Source organism: Spea bombifrons, chromosome 12 (assembly GCF_027358695.1).
Source record: "Spea bombifrons isolate aSpeBom1 chromosome 12, aSpeBom1.2.pri, whole genome shotgun sequence".
Taxonomy (NCBI): domain Eukaryota; kingdom Metazoa; phylum Chordata; class Amphibia; order Anura; family Pelobatidae; genus Spea; species Spea bombifrons.
This window is the reverse complement of record NC_071098.1, coordinates 8,373,331-8,400,471: the sequence shown is the minus strand read 5'-3', so window position 1 is coordinate 8,400,471 and position 27,141 is coordinate 8,373,331. Positions and strand designations below refer to the sequence as shown.

Sequence of the window (27,141 nt, the reverse complement as noted above, 5' to 3'; positions counted from 1 at the left end):
AATGGTCAACGAGAGACAGCAAGTCTTGGGCAGAGCACAGGGGTTGGTTAGGAGAGTAGTTGGAGATATAACTGGATGCATTGTTGTTAAAGTTCTGTGGGTAAGGGTTAGTAGTTATTTTATTTTGGAGTGTATGTGGAGCCAATGGAAGGACTAGTGTGGTTGACATGTCAAGAATGATAAGGAAAGATGATTAGCCTGGCAGAAGTGTTCAGAATGGATTGGAATGATGAAAGGTAGCAGCGGGTTTGCACTAATCCGTGTGAGAAAATGAAGAATTTGAGAGATTTTTCTTAGGTGAAGATTTGGTCACTGATTGGTTATGAGGGGTGAACAAGAGAGCGGAGAAATAGGCAACAGACCGTTTTATTGTAAGGTCCTCTTTGCTCTTCTTGCTTGCTGCATGTGAACGTCTGATCTGGATTTATGGAATGGCTTTGTTGTGAAATTTTCAGTGACGTGAGAAAGTTCAAAGAATCCAAGAAGCAGTTTGACAAAGTGAGAGAAGACCTGGACATCGCACTGGTGAAAAATGCCCAGGCTCCCCGCCACAAACCACATGAAGTAGAAGAAGCAACGGGTACTCTGACCATTACAAGGAAGTGCTTCCGGCACCTGGCACTGGACTACGTATTGCAGGTAAGAAGAACCAGGCGAGGACCATCGCCTACTTGGCCATCATAACCTTGTTTAATATAACTACATTGGGCGTGTAAATGTGTGTTTAGGCACTCTGGCTACATATGAGTGAAAAGCTCTTCTCCTGCCAGTGAGAGAGAACATATATTTGGTACGCGTGATTCTGTGAAATGGCTTTGAATTGGGGCATCATTTCTTTTTATTCCAGATCAACGTATTGCAAGCCAAAAAGAAGTTTGAAATTCTGGATGCAGTGAGTATTTCAACACAGCTTTTCTCAACACAACACATGTTTGTACAACTGGCTTAACGGGATAAAAGTCCTCCAATGTGCCAATTATATCTGATTGATTAAAAAATCAACTGGAACATATGAGGACTGCATCCAATTTCTTATCCAGGACACACATCATTTTCACTTATTGCTGACCAGTGCATGTAAAGTGCTGCCCCCTTCAGAGTATGTGATGTATAACAGGGTAATTGATTCCCCTCTGTTATCTATACATCCTATATACTGTAGCAAGGTATGCAAATTACGTGTGTCCTGGGATAAAGGACCGATGCGGTTGAATTTTAGATCCCTGATATACAAATTTACTCTGATCCACTTATCTGTAATCTAAAATGTGGACCTTTGAAAGTATTTCTGGGATCAGGTTGCAGCGGGGAAAACCAATCAACAATCAGGATCTTACTAAACGGCCAATCAGCTGCTAGCCACGATGCAAGACTGGTGAATGTATTGATTCCTACATTTTTAACCCTATTTATTCATATACTGACTCTGTCCCTAACAGATGCTGTCATTCATGCATGCCCAGTATACCTTCTTCCAGCAAGGATATAGCCTTTTAAATGAGCTGAATCCCTATATGAAGAAACTAGCCTCAGAGGTATGTCTGTAGTATATGCCAACCATGGTATATGTTCCAAAATCTAACTCTCATGTTTTGATTGGTGCGCGAAGAGTAAATAGTTTTAAGTTAAATACCTAAGAAACCATTTCAAAAAAATAAAATATAAGCTAAAAAAGTTTTGATTAGTTTAGTTAGAAGCTGTACCTCATTAATAACATAAACCATGATAGGGACTCTATGCTATATTTAAACATCATTTATATTGGGGGTGGGTGATTTACATGGAGCCTTGGATGTAATTGAGCTTGTTTGGCCAACTGCTAACCTACGTTGACACCTGCTATTAGTATTGTAATTTTGTTTCCTCCTTGTATGCTTGGGAACAATTGGAATTGATCCATAGACACTGATATGGGTGCAATACATTGCTCACAGATCAATAAAAACATTGAACGTCATGCACAATGCATAACGCGGTCATTTTAATGGTGGAGCAAAGTTGGTTTGACAATGGCAGCTGCTATGTATGTAGATACAAATATATGAGCTGTGTAGCCAAATTAATATTTTTAGATGGGAGTCAGTCATTCCAGATGAGGTATATAAAGGGCTTTTAAACTGTTAATGCTGGCAACAAACTTTTTGACCTGTCTTTTATTGATCCCTATGGATGGATCTCTTCCTACACAAATTAACTTTGCTCATTTTTTGGCTGGCGCTTAAACCCTTCAGAGGAATTACACAAACCTGTGTTATTCAGTTCATATTGGGGCAATAAAGCAGGTGGGTCAAATAAAATAAATCAAATAAAAAAATATCAGATATTGGAGTTTCATGTAGAGTTGAGGCAACACTTGTGGAGAGGTCAGCACCTAGATATCCGCCTCTAGGCTATCTCTGTTAAAGGCCTCGGGGGGCAGCTGCCATGGTCCCATTAGATAAGCCTGGGCATAGGGCAGTTGCTTTAACGGCGACTCTGCAACTCAACAGCTTCTTCTGTGTCCTACTTTTCAGTTGGACCAACTGGTGATCGACTCGGCGGTAGAAAAACGAGAGATGGAGCACAAACATGCAACTATCCAGCAAAGGGTAAGGACCCCATGATTTATTCTTTGCAGATCATTGTCTCCTTTCCAAGAGTTTTCTATCTGTGTGTCTATACCAGCCCCGCACCTTGTAGCCAACATCTTGTGAAACCTCTTGTATAAGCAAAGCTACAAAGTAACATCTAACTGTGGTTTGCAACACAGGAGAAGACAACCTGGGTACACGAGTATTTGAGACCCAAGTAAAATATAGATATTTATTATGTATTTATCTATATATGTATTTAGTATGTTCATAAAATAAAAAATAAAAACCAAAAATATAGATATTATTAAAAAACCTGATAATATATAAAACCAAACCATGTACATTTTAATTTCTAGTGCTAAATTAGCTTTATTATATGGCATTCACATACAATACCGTCCCTATAAAAGTCAACCCTACCTCTGAATCTCCAGGCAGTGATGCCTTCATTTTAGTTTATGTAATAAAGATTGAATCCTTTGTGTTTCTTATATTTGTTTCGATTAAGACTTTCTGTGCTCTATTCTTTCGGTAATTGTCGATTTATGGTTCTCTCTCCTATCAGTAACCGTTTTCGTCAAATTTTATTTCTTATACAATGCTCCTTTTGATCTTGTAGCAGTTCAAATGTTAATTGTTCATTATTCAGGACAATAGAGAATTAACAAGAACTTTTGGAATGAGTTCTGCATCACCTTATATATGATATGAGACATTGTATGTAATACGTTTCCTTTTGCACCAGCCTTGTACTAATATTTATGGCGCATACGTTAATTGTTACCAACAGATACCATTAAGAAAGTTGTATACTTGCTAAGATAATAATGTTTTTTTGTTTTATTTCTTTTCTTTTCTTTTTTTCTCATCACGTTGCCTTTTAAATGAACGTTCAGACTCTTCTTCAGGTGAGTTTGTAGGTATTATTATTATCTATCCATCATAAAATGAACCTTCTGTCCATAATGTGAGACCTATACACTATATACAGTTTGTGAGTATTATATACAGTATGTATGTGTATTTATGTTTTTATTATTATTTTATTATATATATTTATATATGTGTATATACACTACAGTTTAAAAGTTTGGTGTCGCTTAGAAATGTCCTTGTTTTTTGAAAGAAAAGCAACTTTTGTCCATTAAAATAACATGAAATGGATTGGAAATCCAGAGCAGACGGTATTAATGCTGTAAATGACTATTGTAGCTGGAAACGGCTGATTTTTAATAGAATATCTTCATCTGTGTACAGAGGCCCTTTATCACGTCCATCACTCCTGTGTTCCAATGGCCCTTTATCACGTCCATCACTCCTGTGTTCCAATGGCCCTTTATCACTCCCATCACTCTTGTGTTCCAATGGCACGTTGTGTTCGCTAATCCAAGTCTACGTTTAAAAGGTTCATTTAAAAAAAAAAATATAGAAAAAAAAAATATATATATATAGAAAAGCCTCTTGCAATTATGTTACAGCTAGAAGGTGCCTTATGTGATATTATATATAATTTGATCTGTATTTATAAAAAATTTTTATGTGAAGCACATTCTACTCTCTACAGAGACCATCATGTCTGTAGACCAAATCCTTGACTGCAATTTATGATGCTCCCCCATTGTGGCCATGGACAAAAACAATGGGCCGCCACCAAATGGGCAATTGTGGACTAGACCGAAAACAAGGTCCACTGCTTTTTAACCACTAAATCTTTTATCAAATTTGGTGCATCAGCAACACAGCAGGATGCTTAAACTGTGTAGCCGGAAATCTCTTTTTTTTTTTTTTTTGCTTTAATTATGCAAATGTCCGAATGATTTATGCAGCTTCCTGACCTGGGACATAAAAGATTATTGAGCTTGCTGGGTAAATGCAGCGAGTGTCGAGATCAGACAGTAACGCAGTCATACTGGAGAGCGTGGAATGGTGTGCAGACACTATGTACATTGTGTCGGGTAATACGGTTGTGTTCTAGTCACTATTCACTGGTTATGGAAATGCAGAAAGGGAGCTATTGAGGCCCCGCAAATTCATCTCATGAGAAAGATACATCTCGGAACTTCTCACAACGGCTAGCGTTAAAAATAAGTCAAATAGGAATCAATCTGATGTCTGGCCAGATGTTGAGGCACTATAACACCCATAATGCTCAGCTACCCCAACGCTGGTTGGCTGATAATTGGCAGAAACGATGGAAATCCCATCATCATCATAGTCTTCTTTTTAAAAAGGGGTACATTTGAGGTCCAAACGTGTTCAGATGTAGTACCAAATGGTACTAATCATATACCGGTTTGTAGATTCTTATTCTTATTATGTCCTATGCTAAAGAAGGGGTTAAATCATCTGCCCCCCAGCTATTGCTTGTGTATTAGCACATCTCTTGGAGATGTTTTCCAACCAGTTGACGATGGATATGACATTTGGCTGGTAAGGTGGAGTCTAGCCACTTGTGTCTATTATCTCTGCGTTATGTTCAAGGACCACTAAGGCGACAGCCTAGAACACCCCCCCTGTCTCTCAGTCAATACAAGGTCAGAGGTCACCTCCGACGGGTCATTAATAAACAAAGCCTAGGAGGATCAATACAGGAATTTTCCATTTGGCTTTTTTTTTGTTAAGTTATTTATACATAGGGTAAGGCAACTGTTGGGCCGTGAGGGGGGCTCTCATGAGTGCAGGGGACCAATAGCTGCACTACCAGCATCAAGTCATACAATCCTAGATTTTTCTGGGTTTCTACAACCCTTTCTTTCGATCTTTCTTTCGATCTTTGGGTTGTATTTCATAAGGTCTGTCGAGGGTTGTGTTGAGGTATTCAATAATAGGACCTCTCCCAACATTAACTGCAGGGGCAACTTAGCCCTTCTTGCAGGAGAAGCCAAGTGGAATCGGCCACTCATAGCCATGGTGTAACCGGCACACATCATTGGTAAATGGTGGTACAAAACTCTTCTACTGCTTAATAGTTGGTGTAAACACACTTTTGGATGAAGGGCATTGTTTTCCTGAAATAGCAGAAGGGATACAGGTTTCCCATCTGTAGGAGCCAATTACCCTGTTGGGGTAATTAGCTGCAAAGCCCCCACCGCCCAACCTCTCTCCATACACGTAATTTTATTAACAGACCTAAGGGAGCAGCATGGTCATCAGGACAATACCTCCAGGTAGATGCTCATAGATCACCGGGTCATTCATTAGTTTCCGAGCCTGGAAGTGACACGAGTGATTCATTAAGCAGGAAGATATATGTTACCATATTGACAGAAGGGGTGCAGAGGGAGATTTAAAGGAAGAATCAGGTAATTAAGGCTCACATTTACAACCGTGAAAGTGCTGTTTTTTCTAAAGCATTTTGCACAGAACATTGTTTTTAAAAATAATAGATCTCTGTTATCTTTTCTTATACAGAGCCACATAGTACACTATAATGTGTTTTATTATTATTTTTTTTAATTATTATTTTTTTTTTAAAGAGATTAGATTTGTTCACCCGGCCTGCCCTAGAAAACATTGATAGTTGGTCCTTTAGCATGATTTATAAATGTGCAGGTTGGAACCAGCAGAGCTGTATCACACGGTCGATGACAGATCGTTAACAAGTCATTCCCCAAGGACGAGCTATAAGGCAATAAGAGTCGGAGGACAACCAGAAAGAGACGGAACATCGCCAGTTCTGCATCGCAATCTAACGTGCCTTCCCACTTGCTTTGAAATATATTCGCCTGCTAGAGAAAAGCTTAAAATAAAGGCTGTTGCGTGGAGGTGAGACAGATGGGGCTGCGTTATTAACGCTCTCGCCGTGTCCCATTTCAGCCTATCAGTATTTGCTTGAGAGGACGGGGCTCCTTTGTGATCTGACTTGATGAATCAAGGAGGAGGGGGGGGATCTTTAAGTAAATTGTATGGATGAGAGGACATGACTAGCCTCACCTTTCTGGCCTCTGGAGTAAAAGACAATGATAATTGTTCCCTGCCTTTATTTGTCTCCTGTCTTCCATGGCTATCCAGAAAGTGACAGCTGTATGCTAATGGCCCTCCTTCCCTCCCTCTGGAGTAGGAAGGCTGGTGGGCTTCAAAGCAATGACACACTCCATCCCACCAGAGCTTGAGTAAGTAGGAAAAAAGGGGGCAACAGGATTTTCAGATGAAGCAAAGTGAGGTTTATGAAGGCGGAAAGACGCATAGATAGCCTGCAGGATTTAGGCTACCAAGCAAGGAGAAATGGCATATATTCCAGAATTGATCTAATTAACACTACGCGTCCTAAAACGCACAAGGATGAAGATATTTGGCCACCTGGAATACTTGCTGGTAAGTAAATTGAATAGCAAGTTGTACCAGAGTAATCTGCCTACTTTATATGCGTAGGATAATTATTATTTTATGGACGCAATTTTGGGACTAATACTCCGACATCGAGGATATCATTTTATTTCTGTTATTCTTTCTGCGCCACACTGTATATTTGATGATTAATTCTTGCTTCTGTCTGTAATTAAAGCAACGTAATGTTACAGTAATTTCCGTGGTTTATTCAACAATAGTTTTTCTTTTATATGCTCAGTGAGTAGAAATTTGTCCACCTTCCATGGTGTATCTTAACTGTTTCTGTGCCAGTAAACTTTTTTTAGGTGGCATTAGGGTCCTTGGTTGTTCAGATTAATCATACTGAAAAATCCAGGTTTGGCAGTCGCTGATATAGTAAAAATTGGCTAGTGTTTTGCCACCTCTACTGAGCTGCCATGCAATTGGTTAACTACACATTTTATGGAAGAAAAACACACTTCTCTTAACTCTCTTATTTTTTTACACTTTTATTAAGCACATGAATACCTGCTTCATATCCAGCCTCGTATGAAGCAATAGTTACTTGTTGAATGCTAACATGTTTCTATCCGCATCTTAGAATAAATTAGCGCATTTCCCATGAGTGCATTTAGAAGGAATCTGTTACCATATTGTGTGGCCTCCCTGGGCATTGAACAGGTTGGCATGGCAACCATTGTGATGTCACGGATGGAAGGCTGAGACTACAATTTTAAAAGGAAAAAAAGCACAAGGGGTTAACCCCTACAGTGCTGCTCCAAATGTATGGTCTTAACCGGATGTGGTATTTTGTGGTATATATATTTAGACAACATACTCTGTACATTAAATGAACTATTATAGTTAATATTAATAAAGAGGAGAAAATAAAGTATTACTTCTGTGAAGTTTCTTCTGGAGGGTGGTGAAAAAACAATTCAGCTTTAAGTGAATTTAACTCCTCAAATGCTATATAGTTCTATAGAAGCAATATGACAGTTTAGTGTCATGTTAAACATGTCCCAGCTATACAATTATTATTATTGTTTATTATTTATTATTATTACTGTTATTATTGTTTTATTATTATCATCATCGATATTATTACTACTATTATTATCTTTTATTTATATAGCGATAACAATTTATGCAGCTATTAGGAAATATTTCAAGGCGATCGGGGAAACAAACATTCTGTTAGCATGCTATTGTCTTAAAACTGTTATTCTATAGATCAAAAGCATGAAAGTACGAAAAATGTACACTTTTGGAAGTGGACAATAGGACAATGGTCAATATGTAGGAGAATCCTTTTGTTTTCATTGATAAGTGTGCAATCGTATTTCCTCCACCCTTAATTAAGTTACATTAAGTTCATTAAAGCAAAAACAAACAGGATAAGCATAAATAATTGATAAAAAAAAGTGTTATTACATTGAATTTCATTAGTTTGGCACACAACGGGAGTGACATGATTAAATTTGAATGGGATTTTAAAATATAGTGCAAGGAACTGTAATTATACTGCCTTACAATACTTTGCTTTTAACGTAGACCTCCATAGTACAATTAGAGTGATTGTGAGATCAGACCTTGTTCCAAAACCGCAGTTTTTGTTGAGCTAAACAATCAAACATGGTTTATACTTATTTACTTAACTTCCGAAACATGTATAAACCATAACAGCACCTTAACGCTAACGGTCCCTTACTGCTTCTAGTGTAACTAAAATTAATTAAAGCGACATATTGTGTTGTTTTTATGGTTAACTAAAATGTGAGCTTTTACAAGTAGCTCAAAAAACTCAGGGGGGGTCAACTGCCCTGTAATTACAATAACTATTATCGATTAATTAGTTACAGAATAAATAAATATAAAAATAATTAAGTAAATGAAACAATCTTCCACCCCCTGCTACCGGTACAATTCAGACAAACTCGTTTTCCTATTACATTAGATACTGGGAAAGGGTTGATTACAAATTTATTATAAACAAATTTATTAATAATAACCAAGCATAAAATGGCTAGTAACATTGTTGTATTAAATAAGGGATTAAGAGGTATATATATATATATACATATATATATATACTCAATGGATTACATTGATTCATTCTTCTAATTATTTGTAAAATACACTGTATGACCAAAAGTATGTGGACGGCTGATCGTCACGCCTATACAAACTCGGTGGGCATGCCGTTCCAAAACCATGGGCATCATTATGGCGTTGCCTCCCACCTTTTGTGGATATAACAGCCTCCGCTCTTCTGGGAAGGCTTTAGGAGTGTCTGTGGGAATTTATGCCCATTCATCCAGTAGAGCATTTGTGAGATCAGACACTGATTTTGGACGAGAAGGTCCGGCTCGCAGTCAGCATTCCGATTCACCCCCAAAGGTGTCTGATGCAGACCACAGGAGTTCCTTCACACCAAGATGTCAAACCATGTCTTTATGGGCCTTGCTTTGTGCTCTGGGGCACAGTCATGCTGGAAAAGGAAAGAGCCTTCCCCAAACTGATCCCAAAATATATACACAAAAATCAAGAGTCAATTATTATCCGTCACTTATTACGTCACTTTATTATCCGTACTATATTAAATCAACGATTAAATAGAAAGAATTGCACTAATCTTGGCCCTTTATTCATATGGTTAGATTTGGAATACTGTTAACTTATTTTGTTACAATCCTTTCCCATCCACTCCTATTTTACCCCTGTTTGGCTGTAGGTTCATAGGATCTATAGGTTTAATATAGTGATCTTATCGCTTATCGCCACGTTCTACTAGCAAGAGATGCACAAGGCATTTGTGGGTCCCTTTTATTTCTTGTATTAAGTGGGTATGACAATGAATGAATGAAGTTGATGATTAAATAAAGATTGCACTTGGAAAGGTGATTATTATTAACATCCCACAAGGGTCCCATTTGATTTACTATTCCATCCAATCCACTGTGTATAGTATAGGAATGAACGAGGAGCCGCAGGGTCCCATCTCACATTAATTATACCCTTTCCCAGTATCTAATGTAATAGGAAAACGAGTTTGTCTGAATTGTACCGGTAGCAGGGGGTGGAAGATTGTTTCATTTACTTAATTATTTTAATATTTATTTATTCTGTAACTAATTAATCGATATTAGTTATTGTAATTACAGGGCAGTTGACCCCCCCCTGAGTTTTTTGAGCTACTTGTGAAAGCTCACATTTTAGTTAACCATAAAAACAACACAATATGTCGCTTTAATTAATTTTAGTTACGCTAGAAGCAGTAAGGGACCTTTAAGGTGCTGTTATGGTTTATACATGTTTCGGAAGTTAAGTAAATAAGTATAAACCACGTTTGATTGTTTAGCTCAACAAAAACTGCGGTTTTGGGACAAGGTCTGATCTCACAATCACTCTAATTATTGCATAATTAACTCATTAATCTAAATCCAATTATTGCACAGGCACGCTGTTTAGGTATATTTTGTGGGCAATTACCCTAATTTTCACCCTCATTAAGACAACCGGCTTAAATATGTTTATCTTGGAAGTTCTTTTATCTATTTGATGCACTACCAGCTTATAATAGTGGCGCTTGCTCCATTCTCCCTTAGTTGCAGGTAATTGTATTCTTATTTTGTCTTAAATTAAAGACTATTATTTCAGTATAATTCACTTTTAATACAAAGCAGATGTGTTAACAAAAGTTTCTGGATACTTCTCCTTTTGTCGGTTTTGATAATTGATATGGAGGAACTTGTGCAAAATTCTCCGTCATATGTTACGTGAGATTCATTCAATGCCCTCTGACTTATTTTTGTCAGTTTGGCTTTTATTGCAGGAGAAGCTCATTGTTGGGTCTTCACGTTGCGTAGTGAAGCTTAAACTTTTCAACAAGCCCCATATTTCATGCAAACAGGCAACTTAGCAAATACACTCTTAATAGTTGTGTTACCCAGTGAACTGATTCATCCTCTGTATTGATTTGATGATACTTGAGCTTCCCAAATGGTCATTTTCTCACTGTGAAAGTTGAAATCTCTGAATATCAGTGTCTCCAGTGAGTTAATCTTGAAGTGGTTGATAGTTACTGTTCCCTGAGGCATTGTTATTGGATTCATTCAGCTACTACGTAGTTACTTAGAGGCTTTATACAAGTGCCCAAGTTCCTAGTATGTTGCTAATATAAATCTTGATTGTCTAAATTGGGTTTTGATGAGGTAAGTTTCCTTCTATCTTGGTCTCTGTTGAATGTAATGAGGACTCAAAGTTTAGAGGCTTTGCTGATCTGTTTCACCTTATTAATAGTAGCTGGAACTCGGGTTATATTGCACCTAAGCCAGGTTCTAAAACACAAGCCCAACATATGGAACCCTTCTCAGCAACAGCAGCTAAGAACAGCTTGGCCCATCTAGCATCTCAAACCCAAGATCTGTTGCATGTTAAACCTGGGAATCTGCAACCCAAGAAAGTCATGTTTTGTGGTTTCTGACTGCCTTATGAAAGTCTTGCATGGTTCCGCTTGTCTATTTATCCTTTTGGAAGATCGTTTTTTCATTATCTTTTCTGTTTTTCTTCCAGGACTTCTCCTATGATGACACAAAGGCAGAATTTAATGTCGATGCCCCTAATGGGGTTGTTATGGAAGGATATCTCTTCAAAAGGGCCAGCAACGCATTCAAAACATGGAATCGGTTAGTAGATCCGAGTGCAAGTGAGGCAGATGGGGAGATCCAGATATAATAGGGTTAATATGTCCTCCAATAGCACATACATCTATGGGACCAAAGGAGTTCATTATGGCCATTTACTGATTCCATATCTGAAACATTGTATCTCGGTACAGCAGATGAGACGGCAAAGGAAGCAGAAGCCCATAGTAATACAACTTCCATACAGGCGTCATAAAAAATATGCCTTTTCATTCTGATCAGCTATATTACAGCAAGAGGACGGGGGGGGGGGCTTCCCATGCACGGCTATAGAAATTAAACTCCATTTTTTAATTTACAGGAGGTGGTTCTCCATCCAGAACAGCCAGCTCGTTTACCAGAAAAAATTAAAAGTGAGTATATTTGAATATATATATATAGATATATATATATATATATTTTATACAATTTCATGTGTATCTGTGACTGTTAAAACAACATAAATTGCTACAGAAGAAAGTTGAGTTTTTGGAATGAGTCTACTGTACATTAAGATGAGCAAAAAGTAATTGTAGATTCTTCTGTGGTCACAAAAGCCATCTGGATAATTTGAGTGAAGGACTTAGTAGTCTCTTCTATATATTCTTGTCTACATAGCAGCCATATTTGTTCATAGGGACCTATTTCTGAGATTAGACAGCCATAGTTTTGAGCATTTCTCCTGGACTTGGAGAGGTAGACTCCATACTAAAAATGGCCCTGCTTGAACATGCATCCCTTTCTTGGACAGGGATATAAGTCAGTGTTCCTGGCGCACATTTACTGAATTCCCATCTTTTTTTTACACAGTAGCAACATTTATACAATTGTTTTTTAATCAATTTCATGGTAATTTTCTTCCATCTTGCGGCTTGTGACGCGGTCTCTGTTTTATGAGTTTGAGCTGCTGATGACAGTCTGTCTCCCTGTGTTTGTTACAGGACGTTCTGACTGTGGTCGTCGAGGATCTGAGACTGTGTACCGTGAAACCCTGTGAAGATATAGAAAGGAGATTTTGCTTTGAGGTTGTCTCGCCCTCCAAGTAAGTTGGATTCACTATAGCATGCCTTCCAGCTTAAATTACAGGAGGGACGTTTATTTCCAAGAAGGAGAAATGTTAGAACGAGCGGTCGATATCTAAAACTAGAGCGTCAGAGGCTTAGGAGGTTTTACTTCACTGAGTGAGTAGTAGATAAGTTTAACAGCATCCCGGCAGAAAGATATGGCTCCTGAATCTAAGACAAGAACTGATAAACGTTTGAGTCTTTACATCAGGAAGAACGGGCAGAGTAGACGGGCCGGAGGGGTCTGATCTGCCCTCTAATTCTTCATTTCTATTAATATACATCTTGGTGCCCCCATTCCAGTTTAGTCTCTACTGTTTAGTTCCCTCTCGTGATAGGCTTGGTTGCTGGTGGCGCAAAGATCATTTCTGTGTTTGGACCGTATAGGACTCCCCAGAGCTGAAAGGAATCTGCATAGGCCACGATTCACCTAATGCATCCCTCTGTCCAGACACAGATGTTATCTTAGCGAGTGGGCAGCTTCCGTGCCCATCAAGACATCAATTATAAATGCTTCTGGATGCGTCTGCCTCCCATACCCATGATTCTAAACTTTTACTGCCTAATCGCCGTTTGGCCTTCACTATTGCATTAAAGCCATCTGGAGTGAGCAGCACTTTCGAGACGTGATGGTATTAAAGTGAAGCTCCCACAATGCATTGCACATTTATGGTTAGTCCTTCTCCGAGTGCTCAGCTTGCGAAATAGAAGCACCACAGCGCCACCTGGAAACCTTTTTGGGTATTGCACCTTATCACAGTTTATATTAGCCCGCTACCTTTTAATATAATATTATGTTTATTGTTTTATATAGCGCCATCATATTTCGCAGCGCTGTATTTAAGGTACATTCCCTGCTGGTGGTACAGCTATAGATCATTATTTGGTGTGATTTGAAATGACGGGAATATAAATTTACTCAATGGTAATTTTTTAAATCTAAGCTACAGAGCAGTGGATACTTTATTATAGATATTCTACATGGCTACCGGTTAGATAATAGTTCAGTTGAGGTTATAGATGATGTTGCTTTTAGTACGAGACTCTGCAGTTTTAAGTAAGATTTTTATATTAAATAAGTATACAGTGTTTCTAAACATAGTACTGCAGGTAAAGGACTAAAAACAAAAATGACATTTTTTTGCAGCACTTCTTCTATATCAATAGAATTCATAAATAAATTGTGAAATAGAGGCATATTTATTTGCTGTTATCCAAGACCAATGCGGATAGATGGGATGGCTAGGACGATTTGTTAGCCTACTTATGACTTTCTTCGTCGATATTCCAGGAGCTGCATGCTTCAGGCCGACTCAGAGAAACTTCGACAAGCCTGGATCCAAGCCGTGCAAGCCAGCATCGCCTCTGCCTACAGGGAGACGCCAGATAACCATTACATAGAGGTGGGACTCCTACCTTGGGGTTTTATGCACCATAAGCTGATTCAGTTGTTAAAATTTTGTTTTTTTCCCTCCCATTAGAGGCTTGACAGAACAGCTTCTCCCTCCACGAGTAGCATAGACTCAGCCAGCGATTCGCGGGAACGCAGCGTGAAAGGGGAGACTATCTTGCAACGGGTGCAGAGCATTGCCGGCAATGACCAGTGCTGTGACTGCGGGCAAACCGATCCTCGATGGGCCAGCATCAATTTAGGAATCACCCTTTGCATTGAATGTTCAGGAATTCACAGGTAAGCAGCTCCAGGAAAAGAGTGTTTTATTCTATATATTAAAGAACATTAAATGTACTTGTTTGCCGCCAATAACGAAGTGGATTCTATATTATATCACGTGTACATAAATATATGAATATATATAATAATAAGTCATTTTTAATATGGTTTAAGCATATAACACGTGTATAGACAATATCATTTTTTTCTGCATTAATGATGTTGTTGCTGTTAGATTCGGTGTATCACAATTATCAATGGGTTGACCAATTTCTGCCGTTGATTCTCATCCTTTTTAGGAGTCTGGGCGTTCATTGCTCGAAAGTCCGCTCCCTCACTTTGGATTCCTGGGAGCCAGAATTGTTGAAGGTGAGTAAGGTTCTAATTTATTTTGGACCAAAAAGCTAATGTCTGTCAGTCAGGGCTTTGTCAGTTGACCTGATTGGGATTTTTTTTTGTCTTTTTCGCCGTGTCTCAATCCAGCTGATGTGTGAGCTGGGAAACAGTACCATCAACCAGATCTACGAGGCAGAATGCGAGCACTTAGGCTTAAAGAAGCCGACGTCGGGGTGCTCTCGGTATGTATTTCATAGTTTGCACATGGTCTTTGGTGGAACAATCTCAAACATTTATGGTGCGCTTGATGTTTTATGTTTACGTGTAGAGTTATTTTGTGTTATTTATGCATCAGTAGTCCAGACTGTTCTCAGAATTGAAACACAGTTCTTCAAGTTCTAGAGCGGACTAGAGCTTGTCTGCTCTAGAACTTGAAGAGCTTCTAGAGCTTGAATACAAAAATAATTGTAACAAAGATGTTCAAGAGAGATTTCAGCTTTGTTTTGTTTTTCAGTATTTCCAGTTAGATGTGTGGCAATAAATAATATATAAGATAAGTGGATTAATATAATAATGTGCTGCTAAAACACCATTAATGGCCTTTTAGACAGGAAAAGGAGGTGTGGATAAAAGCAAAATACGTGGAGAAGAAGTTCTTGAAGCGGCTGGGGAGCGTTGAGGTTGAAAATATAAGGAAACCTCAGAGGTGGAGTGTGAAAAAATGTCAGCGGAACAACAGCACCACCAAAGTGCCCTCTGCCCGCCGGAAATACCGACACGAAGGAGGGAACGCATCTCCGGCCATGCTGTCCTCAGGTATGCTTTGTTCTTGATTTTCCTCCTAAGCATTGGTTTATCCATATTCCGGGGATTTATAAAATAATTGCCTGCCGAGGGAGAGTTAGGGCTGCAAGTGAGCCTTGTTGGCCATCTCATCCCCGGTCAGGATTACGTAAGTGTCTTGTAGACGTAGCTGTGTACAGTCGCGTTACACTTCACATAGAACATGCTGTCCGCCATCAAGAACCAACAAACTGCGTGGTATTGGGTCGACTATGTCTCTTTTCCAGCCGCTCCTCGCAAAAAAGAAAACGCAGAAACATTTGTGAATTACGTTAATCTTCATATTTTTGTTTCCCAGCTGCCACGCTTGAACGCAAATTTCGTCGGGATTCCTTGTTTTGTCCAGACGAGTTAGACTCCCTATTCTCCTACTTCGATACAGGAGCTGGGCCACGCAGTAAGTATACATCACGAGTCATTGTCCTTAACCTTCACCGCGTCTTTTCCTCTTACGCCAACATTTATCCTGCGAGCGAGAAAATCTCCTCGGCGCGGGATTTAAAGAACTGCTCTCAATAAAGAGATTTTGCTGCCACTTAATAATCTAGCCTCGATGTATTTTGGATTAAAGTTTTACGTGGGAGAGCTTAAATCTTCATTGCTATGGTAGCCAGCTTAGCATTGCTCCAATGCCGTTATCAATCACACAAAGATTGAGGAGTATAAATGTTATTTGTCCTAGTTCTGATCAGTCTACTAGGACAAGAACAAGTCTTTATTGCCTCACTGGAAATAACATCTTTATACTTGGACTGTACTCGGGACTGTACTCGGGTGGATGGGGTAACCGGTAGCTAGAGGTAGCTCTTTAGGGGTCGATGAACAGCAACTCCCAAGTCAACTGAGAACATTTGGAGTTGTGGTTGAACAGCTTGATCACTAGTGTTGAGTGAGGTTCCAGTTTGCGGTATTAGCTCTGAAGACATGTTTAGGGTTAACCGAGATGTTTCAACGGGTATGGAAAAGCTTGAGCTAATCGGAAGAAAAGCCGCTGCATTTTATAAATAAAAAATAAATAAAGCAGCAGTCATCATTCCTAGTGTCGTTTAATGCCGTAAGCCCTTTTAGATATAATTCTTAAATTGTGTGAAAGTTTACCCCATTCATATATCTTCAGAGAAGAGTTAATAGTCATGTGACATAATGGCAGGCACTGATAGGTTGTTGTCATAGACGCTAAAAAGACATGGCCCTTAGAGGTCTCTGTGTTGTTTTTATGGGGTTAAACCCACAGTGGAAATAACAAAATGAAAGATCTGCAAGGGTTAATTGGCTTAACATGCTAGAGATCGTGATTCATGTGGGACGGCACCTATAGCTCAATTTAAAGAACTGACTTAAAAGCTGAAGTACCCCAATAATGTAAGTGATACCCCATGTATGCGCACCCCATTACTATTTTAAATAGTCATCCCAATTCTGAGCCCATAAATCTAGGGTCTTTGCTTTCTTCATTTTAGTCTGTTTTGGTGTCTGGCACAAACTACATGGTGTTTCTGTGGTTACCGTATTACCATAGCAACTGTTTTCATAGAGATTATGCAGATCTAAAATACACCGTACAAAACATTGGTTCCGTGGATATTTTGCATGGATAGTAGTACCATTGACCTACTGAAAGAAATCCAAAGTAGATTTTTTTGTAATTTTATATAATTTCTGTGACAATGCCCTCACCTTCCTCTTAGGTGGCAACCAGGTTCATGCGCAGCATCCCCTGCCAGCTGCTCCATGGACTGGCAGTGGCGCTGAGCCCGGTGGGAGCGCTATGACGTTCCTTCCGGATGGAGGTAAGGTCAGCGGCAGTAGAATACAAATATGCACCTATATGTATGCATGATAAGGGGGTCCTCTTTTATGGGGCGATTGCTATCAAGTCAGCCAACGAGTCAGCCATTTTGAATCTTATTGAACAAGGTTATATGCCTTCAGATTAGTGATGACTTTTTAATGTTAAAATCCTTGTATATTGGGAAAATTTTGTACCACATGGTTCCATGGTTGACCTTACAAGGTATTATTCTTAATGAACCCCAAACTTTGCATGCTGTTATAACTCAAATTGGCTAGACCGTATCCTAGACTCATGGAGTCCATTCGGTGACATATCGGTCAGTTTGACTGTCACCTGTGCCAATGAAACCATAATAATAAAATAAACTGCTAGATAACTAAATCAACAGTTTAGGATGTTTCTAACTGGCGTTTGCCACTCAATCCAAGACAAGGAGCATCTGTCAGGGGGTCATAGATGTGCATGATATAATCCTCAGCAGCGGGCATCTGCTTCTGTGACGTCCTCTTCTGACATCCATAATCAGGAGGACCTGCTTGTTCTAAATCGTAGCGCATTCTACACACGGAGCAATGTTTGGCCAGTATCCCTAGCAATGCAGCGATTTACTGCTCTTTCAATATAATTTATAGTTAAAATTTACAAAGTTGTTTGAACAATGTTTTTCATTCTCGCACTTCATGGTATATATTGTCTCTATAAGTATTGCACACTGATCTCGATTACATGCATATGTAAGTGGTGCTTGTGAGTATCTGTTAACGTTTTTGTAAATGTGGTATTATATATAATGTGTATATCCAGTTTAAACAAGTAACTGGCCATGTTACGCTTGTAAATGTGTGCATGCTAGTCTTCCTTTAGCTTCCCGCATATTAACATGACGGTGCTTTGTGTCTTGTTGGCCCGGCAGGTCTGAGCAGTGACAGCGGACTGGGGGGCAGCACAGACGGTAGCAGTGACATCCTAGTCTTTGGCTCCGTAGTGGACAGCGTCACGGAGGAAGGTGAGTCCCTTTTGTTTTTCTTTGTAATTCCCTTTCGCTTTCTCTTTTCACGGTGTTCCTGCTGATTTCCGACTATATAGCACTTAATCAATGTGATCTTTTGAGGGAACCAATGCAAAATCCTGTGTTTCTAGATTTCCTCTCGGCCTAGATTAGCTTGCTCACGAAATTGAACAATTAAGGTGTTTTTAAGAAACAATTGAGTTTGGGATGTTAACTGAAGATAGTCTAGCAAGAGTCCGCCTAATCCACTTTAATACCAGTCTCCCTGACCTTGGACCCTGGAGTGTAGATCATGGAAAAGTTTCCAACTCGGGTCCAACATTGTTCTCTCGCATTGAAACACATTGGCCACCCAAGAGCTGTTAGGCTCACTGAAAGCAAACAGGTTTGAAAGTAACTCTTCTGTAAGGAGAAAAATACGTTCAAGGATTTATATCCCAACTGGAGATGTTCACCATGCAAAGGATTATTGACTACAGAAGATAACAATGTATCACTTACTCGTAACTCAAGCCCCACTCTGATTTTTTCCCCCCTGTTAATCCAGAATGTGAGATTTCTGAAGATTCCAGCGGGGAGGCAGAGACGGAACAAGAACCCTCTGATCCAGAAGATCTTCGAGAGCTGCACCCGGGCTTGTTGTTGTATAAAGCATCGCGTGCAAGAAACGTGCCCATTATGGCGGAAGCCTTTGCTAACGGCGCAAATGTCAACTGGGTAAATGATGAGGACGAAAGCAAAACGCCGCTCATCCAGGCTGTAATAGGGGTAAATATCAAATGCTTCCCTTGTTCTAGGCATATGCAGGAGCATTCTAGCTTAAAATAATAAATATATACTAATAAATATTACAATTAATAGTTTGGGAATGCAGACACTTTTCTAAAATATTATTTTCTTCTTTTAGGGATCGCTTATAGCCTGTGAGTTCTTGCTGCAGAACGGAGCAGACGTCAACCAAATTGACATGAGAGGGCGAGCGCCAATTCATCACGCCACATATCTGGGACACACTGGGTAAGTCCAGTGTCGATCACAACATATGTTCAGCGTGGGGTAGAAGGATGCCGGGGTGATGCTGACCTCCCAATTCGAGGCTATGTTTGTTATCCGTCTGCAGTGTAGGTTATTTACTTAGATATGTTTTGCCTTAAAGCTTGGTTTGTTTGCTGGCACAGTACTATACTACGTGACACTTAATAATTTCATGGCTACAGAAGCAATGTTCTAGGAGTCTTTCCCAGTTTATTTTTGTAAGACCCCCAGAAACTCTTGCATAAGCTGGTTGGTGGTGGGTATACAGTACATGCACATGCACAGTCACGCTTAGTAACTGGAGGGTCTCTTTAAAGCAAGGGAAAAAATTGACAATGCGAATGTAATCATCATCACTATATGTGAGCCAATCATTAATGATCGTATTAGGTTCTAGTCAATGCCTAAAAGTTAACTGTAATCTTTTTGGAGCATGTTGCTTATAAGCTGTTGATCAGCTACGCTCAGGAGCGTGTATGATAACTGACCCTGGGTTATAAACGGGAATGTGTCTGCTCTTAATGACAATGCTGTCCTGTTCCAGCCAGGTCTGTCTGTTCCTGAAACGAGGGGCAAATCAGCATGCCGTGGATGAAGATGGACAAGACCCTCTCAGTATCTCGGTGCAGGCTGCTAATGCGGACATTGTTACTTTGTGAGTTTTTCCTTTTTTTCCTGCCTCGCTGCCTTTACATTTTCCGCAAATTCTTCCTTTCCAGTAGTCACTTCTTCCATGAGGTTCCAATAGTCCATGGGAAATCACTATATATATATATATATATATATATATATATATATATATATATATATATATATTCGTTTTTAATAAAGACTTTTCGAGAACATTCTACTTTTGTCCACACAACAGGATAATCATCCGCCCTCTTAATTAGGGACAATATGTGTCACAAACTAAAAACAACAACAATAATAGAAATAGATTAAGGTTTATTTTATGTCCCTTTTCAGTGTTTCTTCTGTATTTTTGCCTAGGGACATAAATCTGACCTTGCCTTGGCATGAGAGTAAGACATTAACACTATGTTGGCTTCCCCCCAGGTTACGACTGGCTCGGATGAACGAGGAGATGAGGGAAGCAGAAGGTCCTTTCGGGCAACCAGGTCAATATCCAAGCAACAGTCCCACTGAGCAGCAGTACAGAAAGTGCATCCAGGAATTCATCTGTTTACATATAGATGAGTGTTAGAGTCAGACAGACGCCCTCCTCTGGCTTGTGCCTGAAGGAGCACAGCTTGTCTTTCCTTAGAACGTTTACAGTGCTAGCTGCTCTTCTTTTGGAAACCTGCATGGGGTTTGTCTTCTGGCACCAGGGGAGGGAATCATTACAGGTGGACCAGGGGCACAACTAAACCAAATCGTTGGAAGGGTCTGGACCTGCATTTTCTTTTCTCCTCATCACTGCCCCAAGAGAGTGAAAAATGTGATGATACATATTTTGTGTACCTTTCAGCACTTTTATGAACTGTGATTTCTTATACTGTTTATGTTACCAAGATGAGAGTGGGCACTAAGGTGACGGAAGCACGTGGATTATCCAGGCCTGTTCTGCCTCTTTAATGCTCACATGCCTCCCAGCTGAACCCCGTGGAAGGTACTTAGATGTTCAGGGAGGTCTGAGAACCTCAAGGGACTGGTGCTTAATTTATTGGAAAATGTTGTGTCTTGATACATTGAGGTCCACCCGAGAGCAGGAATTTAAGAACCAGTAGATAATGCAGAACTGAGCAATGGGGAGTGAAGGGTTCTAGAACGCTGCGCGGTATCACTAGATACCCTATTTCAAAGCACTTTTCTATCTTGAGGTTGTCTATTTCCTGGTGCTTTTACTGCTAGGTTTTTCGTGTGATACACAAACAAGATCCTATAGCTTCCCCAACCCAACTCCAGCTATAAATATGTTTTGCATCAACCTCTTCACTGCCCAATAGATGACAGAAGACCGATAAAGCGTATAACCTTTGTCACCTGCAGCTTGACACACGATCACAGAGTACCAGCTCCTTCCCCTATTTAAATCACAATAGAAGGTCATTAGAACCTCCTCGTTCAGCCTTGAAAAGCCAACACCACCCATGTTTTCCAGCTTCTCTTCATGTTCTGTTCTATTGTATCCTTAATTCATCCTTGGTCTGGGATTTCCCAGGCAGTATGAGCTGTGGTACTTCAGTAGAGGACCAGATCAAATCCCCTGTGCTGTATGCGCAGAGTGGACAAAGTGCACTATTTAAATGTGGGGAACGCCACTATCCCTAAACTCTTATCTGTGGGAGAACAGAGGCAGTGTTGGAGGTCTTTGCCCTTGCCTGGACTCAATGACAGATAACCCTACTCGGGCAGAATAGGCTAGACCCAGTCTGAATAAAATGTATCCAACTTAACGGCTTAAGAGTTTAAAACTAGAGGCTTCCCCATCGTATCTATCGCCTCCAGTGCTATGCAATTCCATTGTACTAAGAGGTCAGGAAGGTCAGGGACACAGAGAGGACTGTTATGTTATTTGGGTTTTTTTCTTCACAGTGACCTGATCTTGTCGCCATTTTTCCCCACTTGCGTATGCTTGGACTAAAAATGATGTTTACTTTTCCATGGTGTTTTTGTCCATCAGATCTCTGTTCTGCTTTATTCCACCCATCCACCGAAGTAAGAAAATGAGTGTTGTATAAACTAGGGAAAAAAAAACTGTACCAATTTTCTAGCCTCATAACCTCTCCAGGGCTTATGACTTGGAGAATGATATGCACCTTACGTCCTCCATACCTTCGCGCTGACGGCTTTGGTGGGACGGGCATTGAAACATCTTCTCAAGAAAAAAAAAGCACAGCAAAGGAAATCCATTCTTTAAAATAAAAAAACCACAATTGCTCTACACACTTTATTGCTACACTATAGAACATGCAATAAAAGCCTAATCATATAATCACCAAATAATTAAGCACGTGGGAATGGCAGCCATATTTCTATTAATCTCCAAAAGCCTATAAAATGCATACTATGGATTTCCATAATCACTAGAATAAAAATATAACAACCACCACCATTGTAAAAAGCATTAAAATACACGTTGATCAGTGAGATGGACAATTACTTTATATAATGAATAATTCACTACTTGGGAACCATCGATGACCATTCGTGTTCCGTATTCATGGCAGGAAAATCAGGATGCTAAAACTAGATGCACTGCCAGACCGAAGCATGCTAACTTCAGACCAGCAGGACTCCCGCAGAATGGGAGGAAAAATAAGGTGCTAACTTGATAGGAGGTCCATAAGACCACCGGGTGATCTCAGTCCTCAGATGAATGTCTTGGTTGTAGGTCAGAAGTATTCGGTAAAACTCAATCAAGCATCAATACTCAATGCCAGATTTTGCCCCTTCCGTGCCGAAATGGAATTAGAACTTTCTTTGTCATTTTTGGCTGCTTTTTTTTCTGGTCAAGGCTGTACATTTTATGTAAAGAAAAAAAAAATACTTGTGCACTTTCCTCCTTCCAGTATTGGAGATACACACATATATGTATATTGTTTTGTTGTGTATATGTAATTTTATAAGTGAATTTATTTTTTACAGGCTTTTTTTCTTTTTTTTTTTTTCTTGAGCAGTGATGGTGTTATGTGATATATATTTTTGTTTTGATAGTTAATTTATTAAGGTTAATGCCAATCAGAGCAGTACAATGCAGGCTGATATAATAGATTTAAAAGCTGGTTTAAACTCTAAGGAGTCGTACCCAAGAAACTTCAGTTTGGAGCCGTACTTTCCTTTCTAGGAATGCTATCCTAAAGGTTTTTCTCCACCCTTTATGTCTATACGGGAAATGCTATACATTAGCTAAAGGATTTTTTAAATTTCATTCACGATCGGCAGAATTCTGCATACACCTATAAATGTATTATTATTTAGGAAATGTGATGTTTCCTTTTGATACAGATTATTTTTTTTTGGAAAAAAAAAGGATTTTGTTCTTTAAGTGAATACTTAGAAGTTCTTATGCAACTGTCTTTCGTAATTTCTACTTACTTTATAGAGATGGGTGTTAATATACCTATTTATACATAAATCTCTGACTTCTAGTTGTTTTCTGATATTTTCTGTATCTGCTCTAAATACATATATATTACTATTTTCATGCCTGCCAAATCCCCATCCATTGTGATCTGGTCATAAGTTTGATTTAATTATTTCTGACGTTTTAGCCATATTATAAAACTTGTGAATGTTTACAAGAAATGTAAAGAAAACCAAGCCTTTGATAGTTAAATGGGCTGTATCTTTTATCTTTCTTATATATATTGGCATGATACTTTGTTTAGTTACCTTTTCTGACAAGTTCTTGCTGCAAAAGTTTAACATCTACAGCCACGTAAGTGCTTCCGCTCCCTGAATTCTGGAACCGCGGAGACCTAAATGCCCGTGATGGACTTACCTTAAAAAATAAATAAATTAAACTATGATCAATAATGTCATCTGTATGAGGCATTTATATGACATTTCCTGACACAGAAATCATTATTGGCTGGATATAGAAGCAACAAAGATTGTATAACAGCTAATCTACCACAGCAAGAACAATCAGATGAAGTAAGCATACCCAAAAACTGTATATTTAGACATGGAAAAGATATCCCATTACCACTTCTATATGAAACAATCTCTTTAAAATATCAAAACATTTACTGCTAGAGCACTTATAGATACAACCATTTTTTTGCTGTTTTTTTACCCCATTTTATTTTACCCACCTATTTTAGTACAAAGCTCCTAACAGATTTACAAACTATCTCCAAAAATAATCGCACGCTGTACATCCATTTAAATCCCATCGTTACCCAATTTGACGCTCACTGGATTGTGTTCTGCACGAGGGCATGTGTTTTCTTTTACCGTTTGTGCCATGGACAGACAACATAAGCGATGGCGTGAAGTGGCTGCATTGTGGTTGATTTGCTTTAGTTGCTGGAGAAGGATCGCTCTTTTGAACTTTTTGTTTTGTTTTTTTTGTTTTTAAATGTGGCTATTTAAAGAATAGTTAATGCATTGAGGGGAAAACAATCGCATGGAATAGATAGGTAATGGGACCAGAGAAAGCAGACAAAGATGGAAGTCATTATAATTGATTGTTACTCATTGGTTAATTCCACATTGCCATTAATGTCATTCTAATTCTTATTACAAACATAGAACACTCTGAAAATATTCACTCCAAATTGTGTTTTATGTAAGCTACGTGCATTGTGACGTTTTCCTTTTTTGGGGTTAAAAATGCTAGAAACATAGATGAGAAATGTTGTCGCTCCAGGGCACTTTGTTTTTTCCCATGTAAGCCTGATGAGGATGTGCTTTCTGGACTCAACAGGGGTTGCTTATCTCTGTTCCTAAATGCTATTCTTCTCCGATCGCATTGACTCCGCTCTTGGGGACTGGATAAATAATTACTAACCCCATCTTGTAAATCTTGGTAACAGCCAATGAGTACCTGGTTGCATGATCTCCTAACAAGCATGCAGCTTATCTGGAACCGTACAAGATCACCCAACTGGTTTTTGTTTTTGTTGTTGTTGGAAACTTCTCATCTGGTCCTTTTTGGGACTCCTCTTTTGTGTGAGTTCTTGGTTCAAACTGTGGCTGGTTCTGCAAAGGCTTAGCTTAGGGATATAAGTTATTATCTGAGGTCACATAACATATTCAACCGGATAAATTGAAACGTTAGCAGTACAGGCTAATGGCAGTCTTATGTGGGAGAAATTGGTTAAAGGAATGGCAGGCGCATGATGAATTTGAAAACTGCACAATTACGACACATCCTGCTTGCTGTATATATAGGCTAATGCATACTGTACACTTTTCTTACACCTCCATTGTACTTTTCTTTTCTTGCTTGTTCAACCTCTAGATGTTACTTGTGAATATTGTATGTCATAATTAATGTATTTTTGAAGCCTCTTGTTTCTCGATGGGGGTCCTTATGGCTCGTCATAGGGCATCTAGCAACAATAGGCTTACATTTAACGCAACGACGTTGGTGTGTGTGTTCATAAACACAACGGATCACACACATTCACAAAAATCGCAATGTTTTTACTTCTTCCTCAATCTGTCTTTTTAAGCACTGTTAATAAAAATATACTCCAACTCTTAGCCTGATCTGCTTGGTTTATTATTGTCGTCTTGTCTGGCTTCTTAATATATTTATATTAACCCTTGCCATCTGATACTAAACATTTCTTTGTCTGGCTTTACTTGTGCCCTAGTTTGCGCATGTGACAAACAAACTACCCTGATTAATTTATACTATATTCATTCAGTTTAACGCCAAGTCTTAACTTAACTAGGGGTCCCATCACTTATAGAGAAAAAAGTCTTATTATTATTATTATCATTATTATTATTGTTATTATTTTAAACCTGTTTTATCTATAAAATGCAAGTTAGCTGGGAGTCCTGTGATCCTATCACCACCGCCCAATGAAATGTACTTGATTGGACTATTCTGTTGGTTGCTATGGTGTTAAGTCCTCTTTTAAAACTTTGCTATTTTTTTTATTTAAAGATTTATCACTAACCTCTTGTCTAATGTATACTAAAGGTGAATTATTCTACGTAGGAGGCTTTAGTTAAAGGCAAATGGATAATCTTAGTTCCCAAACCATTGGAATGGTCTAATCAGGATGAACTAGAACAGGCCCTAACTAATAACCCCCAACTATACCAATAATTTTTTGTTGTTTTGAGTAGATTTGCTACTTATATTCGTATTGACACTACTTCATCTGATTTAAAGGGACTAAATGTCTAACATCTCATAAATTCTGAGAAAAACGTATTGATCTCATTTGTGAGATCGCCATCTGGCACCATATGCAAATCCATTCCTCTACAGTGCAGTAGAACAGGATTTATTTAGCATGAATGGATCTTTTCAGGGTTTTTTTATACAAATTGTGTATACATTTTTAAAAGAAGCTAACACCAGAATTAAAAAGCGTTTGACTTCTCGGTGTGGGATGCGGCTTTTGGTTCAAATGTTGTTTAGCCTTTTGGGTGATAAGGGGCAGACTGATTCTAAAGAGTTTCTCTTGGTGTTAATAGGGCTGTCTCAGTCCTCATTCCTTTTGGTCGTTGTTTTTTATTTTTGCTCCATTGCATTGCAGGTGACACCACATATTTGGACATTTTCCGTGAATTCTCCCACATGGCCTCCAACAACCCCGAGAAGCTAAGCCGGAGGAGTGTCCACTTCAGTCATTCTTGCAGATAGTGAAGACCGAGAACTTTTTCTAAACCCACAGGAACATTCTTGCTTTGAGCGACACGGTTCTGCCGTCCCTAGAAGGTTGCCCATCATGATGTATAAAGTAGATCCAAGAAACCACATATGGTCCATGGATCACAAAAGTGCAGAGTGGTTCATTTTGGACACCCACCCAAAAAACAGACAACACTCCTAAATCTTAGCATGGATGACCTACCTTGGATTTCCCTCTGCTTTGGCCAATAAAATAGGAAAGCTTGGTCTACTGCAGTTGAAATAACCAAGTTGCTTAGAACTGCAGATGCTGTTTATGATTTGTGTACAGAAGGCTTGTCTTTATAATCAAACCACTGGGCCTAAATATATACATACGATAATGTACGTATTTACTATATTTATTAACACACTGTATGTACATGTTTTGGCCTCCAAATGAAAGTTGCACTATCTAGCCTCCAACTGGAGGGCAGCCGTGGAAGAATAAGCCTTTCTGTTGAAGAAACAAAATTGTGGCTGGAGCCTGATACCTATGACCACTTTCTTGTCTC

General features: G+C 39.1%; 1 protein-coding gene across 2 annotated transcripts in view; it reads left to right on the top strand.

The window, feature by feature from the left end:
• Positions 1-26,667, top strand: part of ACAP3 (ArfGAP with coiled-coil, ankyrin repeat and PH domains 3) — a 72,436-nt gene extending 45,769 nt beyond the window's left edge. Inside the window, exons 6-26 of one of the 2 annotated variants that reach the window (XM_053452558.1) lie at positions 456-639; positions 848-892; positions 1,440-1,535; positions 2,514-2,588; positions 3,470-3,481; positions 11,457-11,569; positions 11,889-11,940; positions 12,508-12,608; positions 13,922-14,033; positions 14,112-14,320; positions 14,602-14,671; positions 14,786-14,880; positions 15,246-15,454; positions 15,780-15,878; positions 17,170-17,271; positions 18,190-18,282; positions 18,833-19,053; positions 19,193-19,302; positions 19,865-19,975; positions 20,380-20,441; positions 26,493-26,667. In XM_053452558.1, the coding sequence (XP_053308533.1) occupies positions 456-639; positions 848-892; positions 1,440-1,535; positions 2,514-2,588; positions 3,470-3,481; positions 11,457-11,569; positions 11,889-11,940; positions 12,508-12,608; positions 13,922-14,033; positions 14,112-14,320; positions 14,602-14,671; positions 14,786-14,880; positions 15,246-15,454; positions 15,780-15,878; positions 17,170-17,271; positions 18,190-18,282; positions 18,833-19,053; positions 19,193-19,302; positions 19,865-19,975; positions 20,380-20,441; positions 26,493-26,599 (2,278 nt within the window). In that variant the 3' untranslated portion in view covers positions 26,600-26,667. The remainder of the gene's footprint in view (positions 1-455; positions 640-847; positions 893-1,439; positions 1,536-2,513; positions 2,589-3,469; positions 3,482-11,456; positions 11,570-11,888; positions 11,941-12,507; positions 12,609-13,921; positions 14,034-14,111; positions 14,321-14,601; positions 14,672-14,785; positions 14,881-15,245; positions 15,455-15,779; positions 15,879-17,169; positions 17,272-18,189; positions 18,283-18,832; positions 19,054-19,192; positions 19,303-19,864; positions 19,976-20,379; positions 20,442-26,492) is intronic. The other variant, XM_053452559.1, reaches the window with a different exon arrangement.
• The last annotated feature ends 474 nt before the right edge of the window (positions 26,668-27,141 follow it).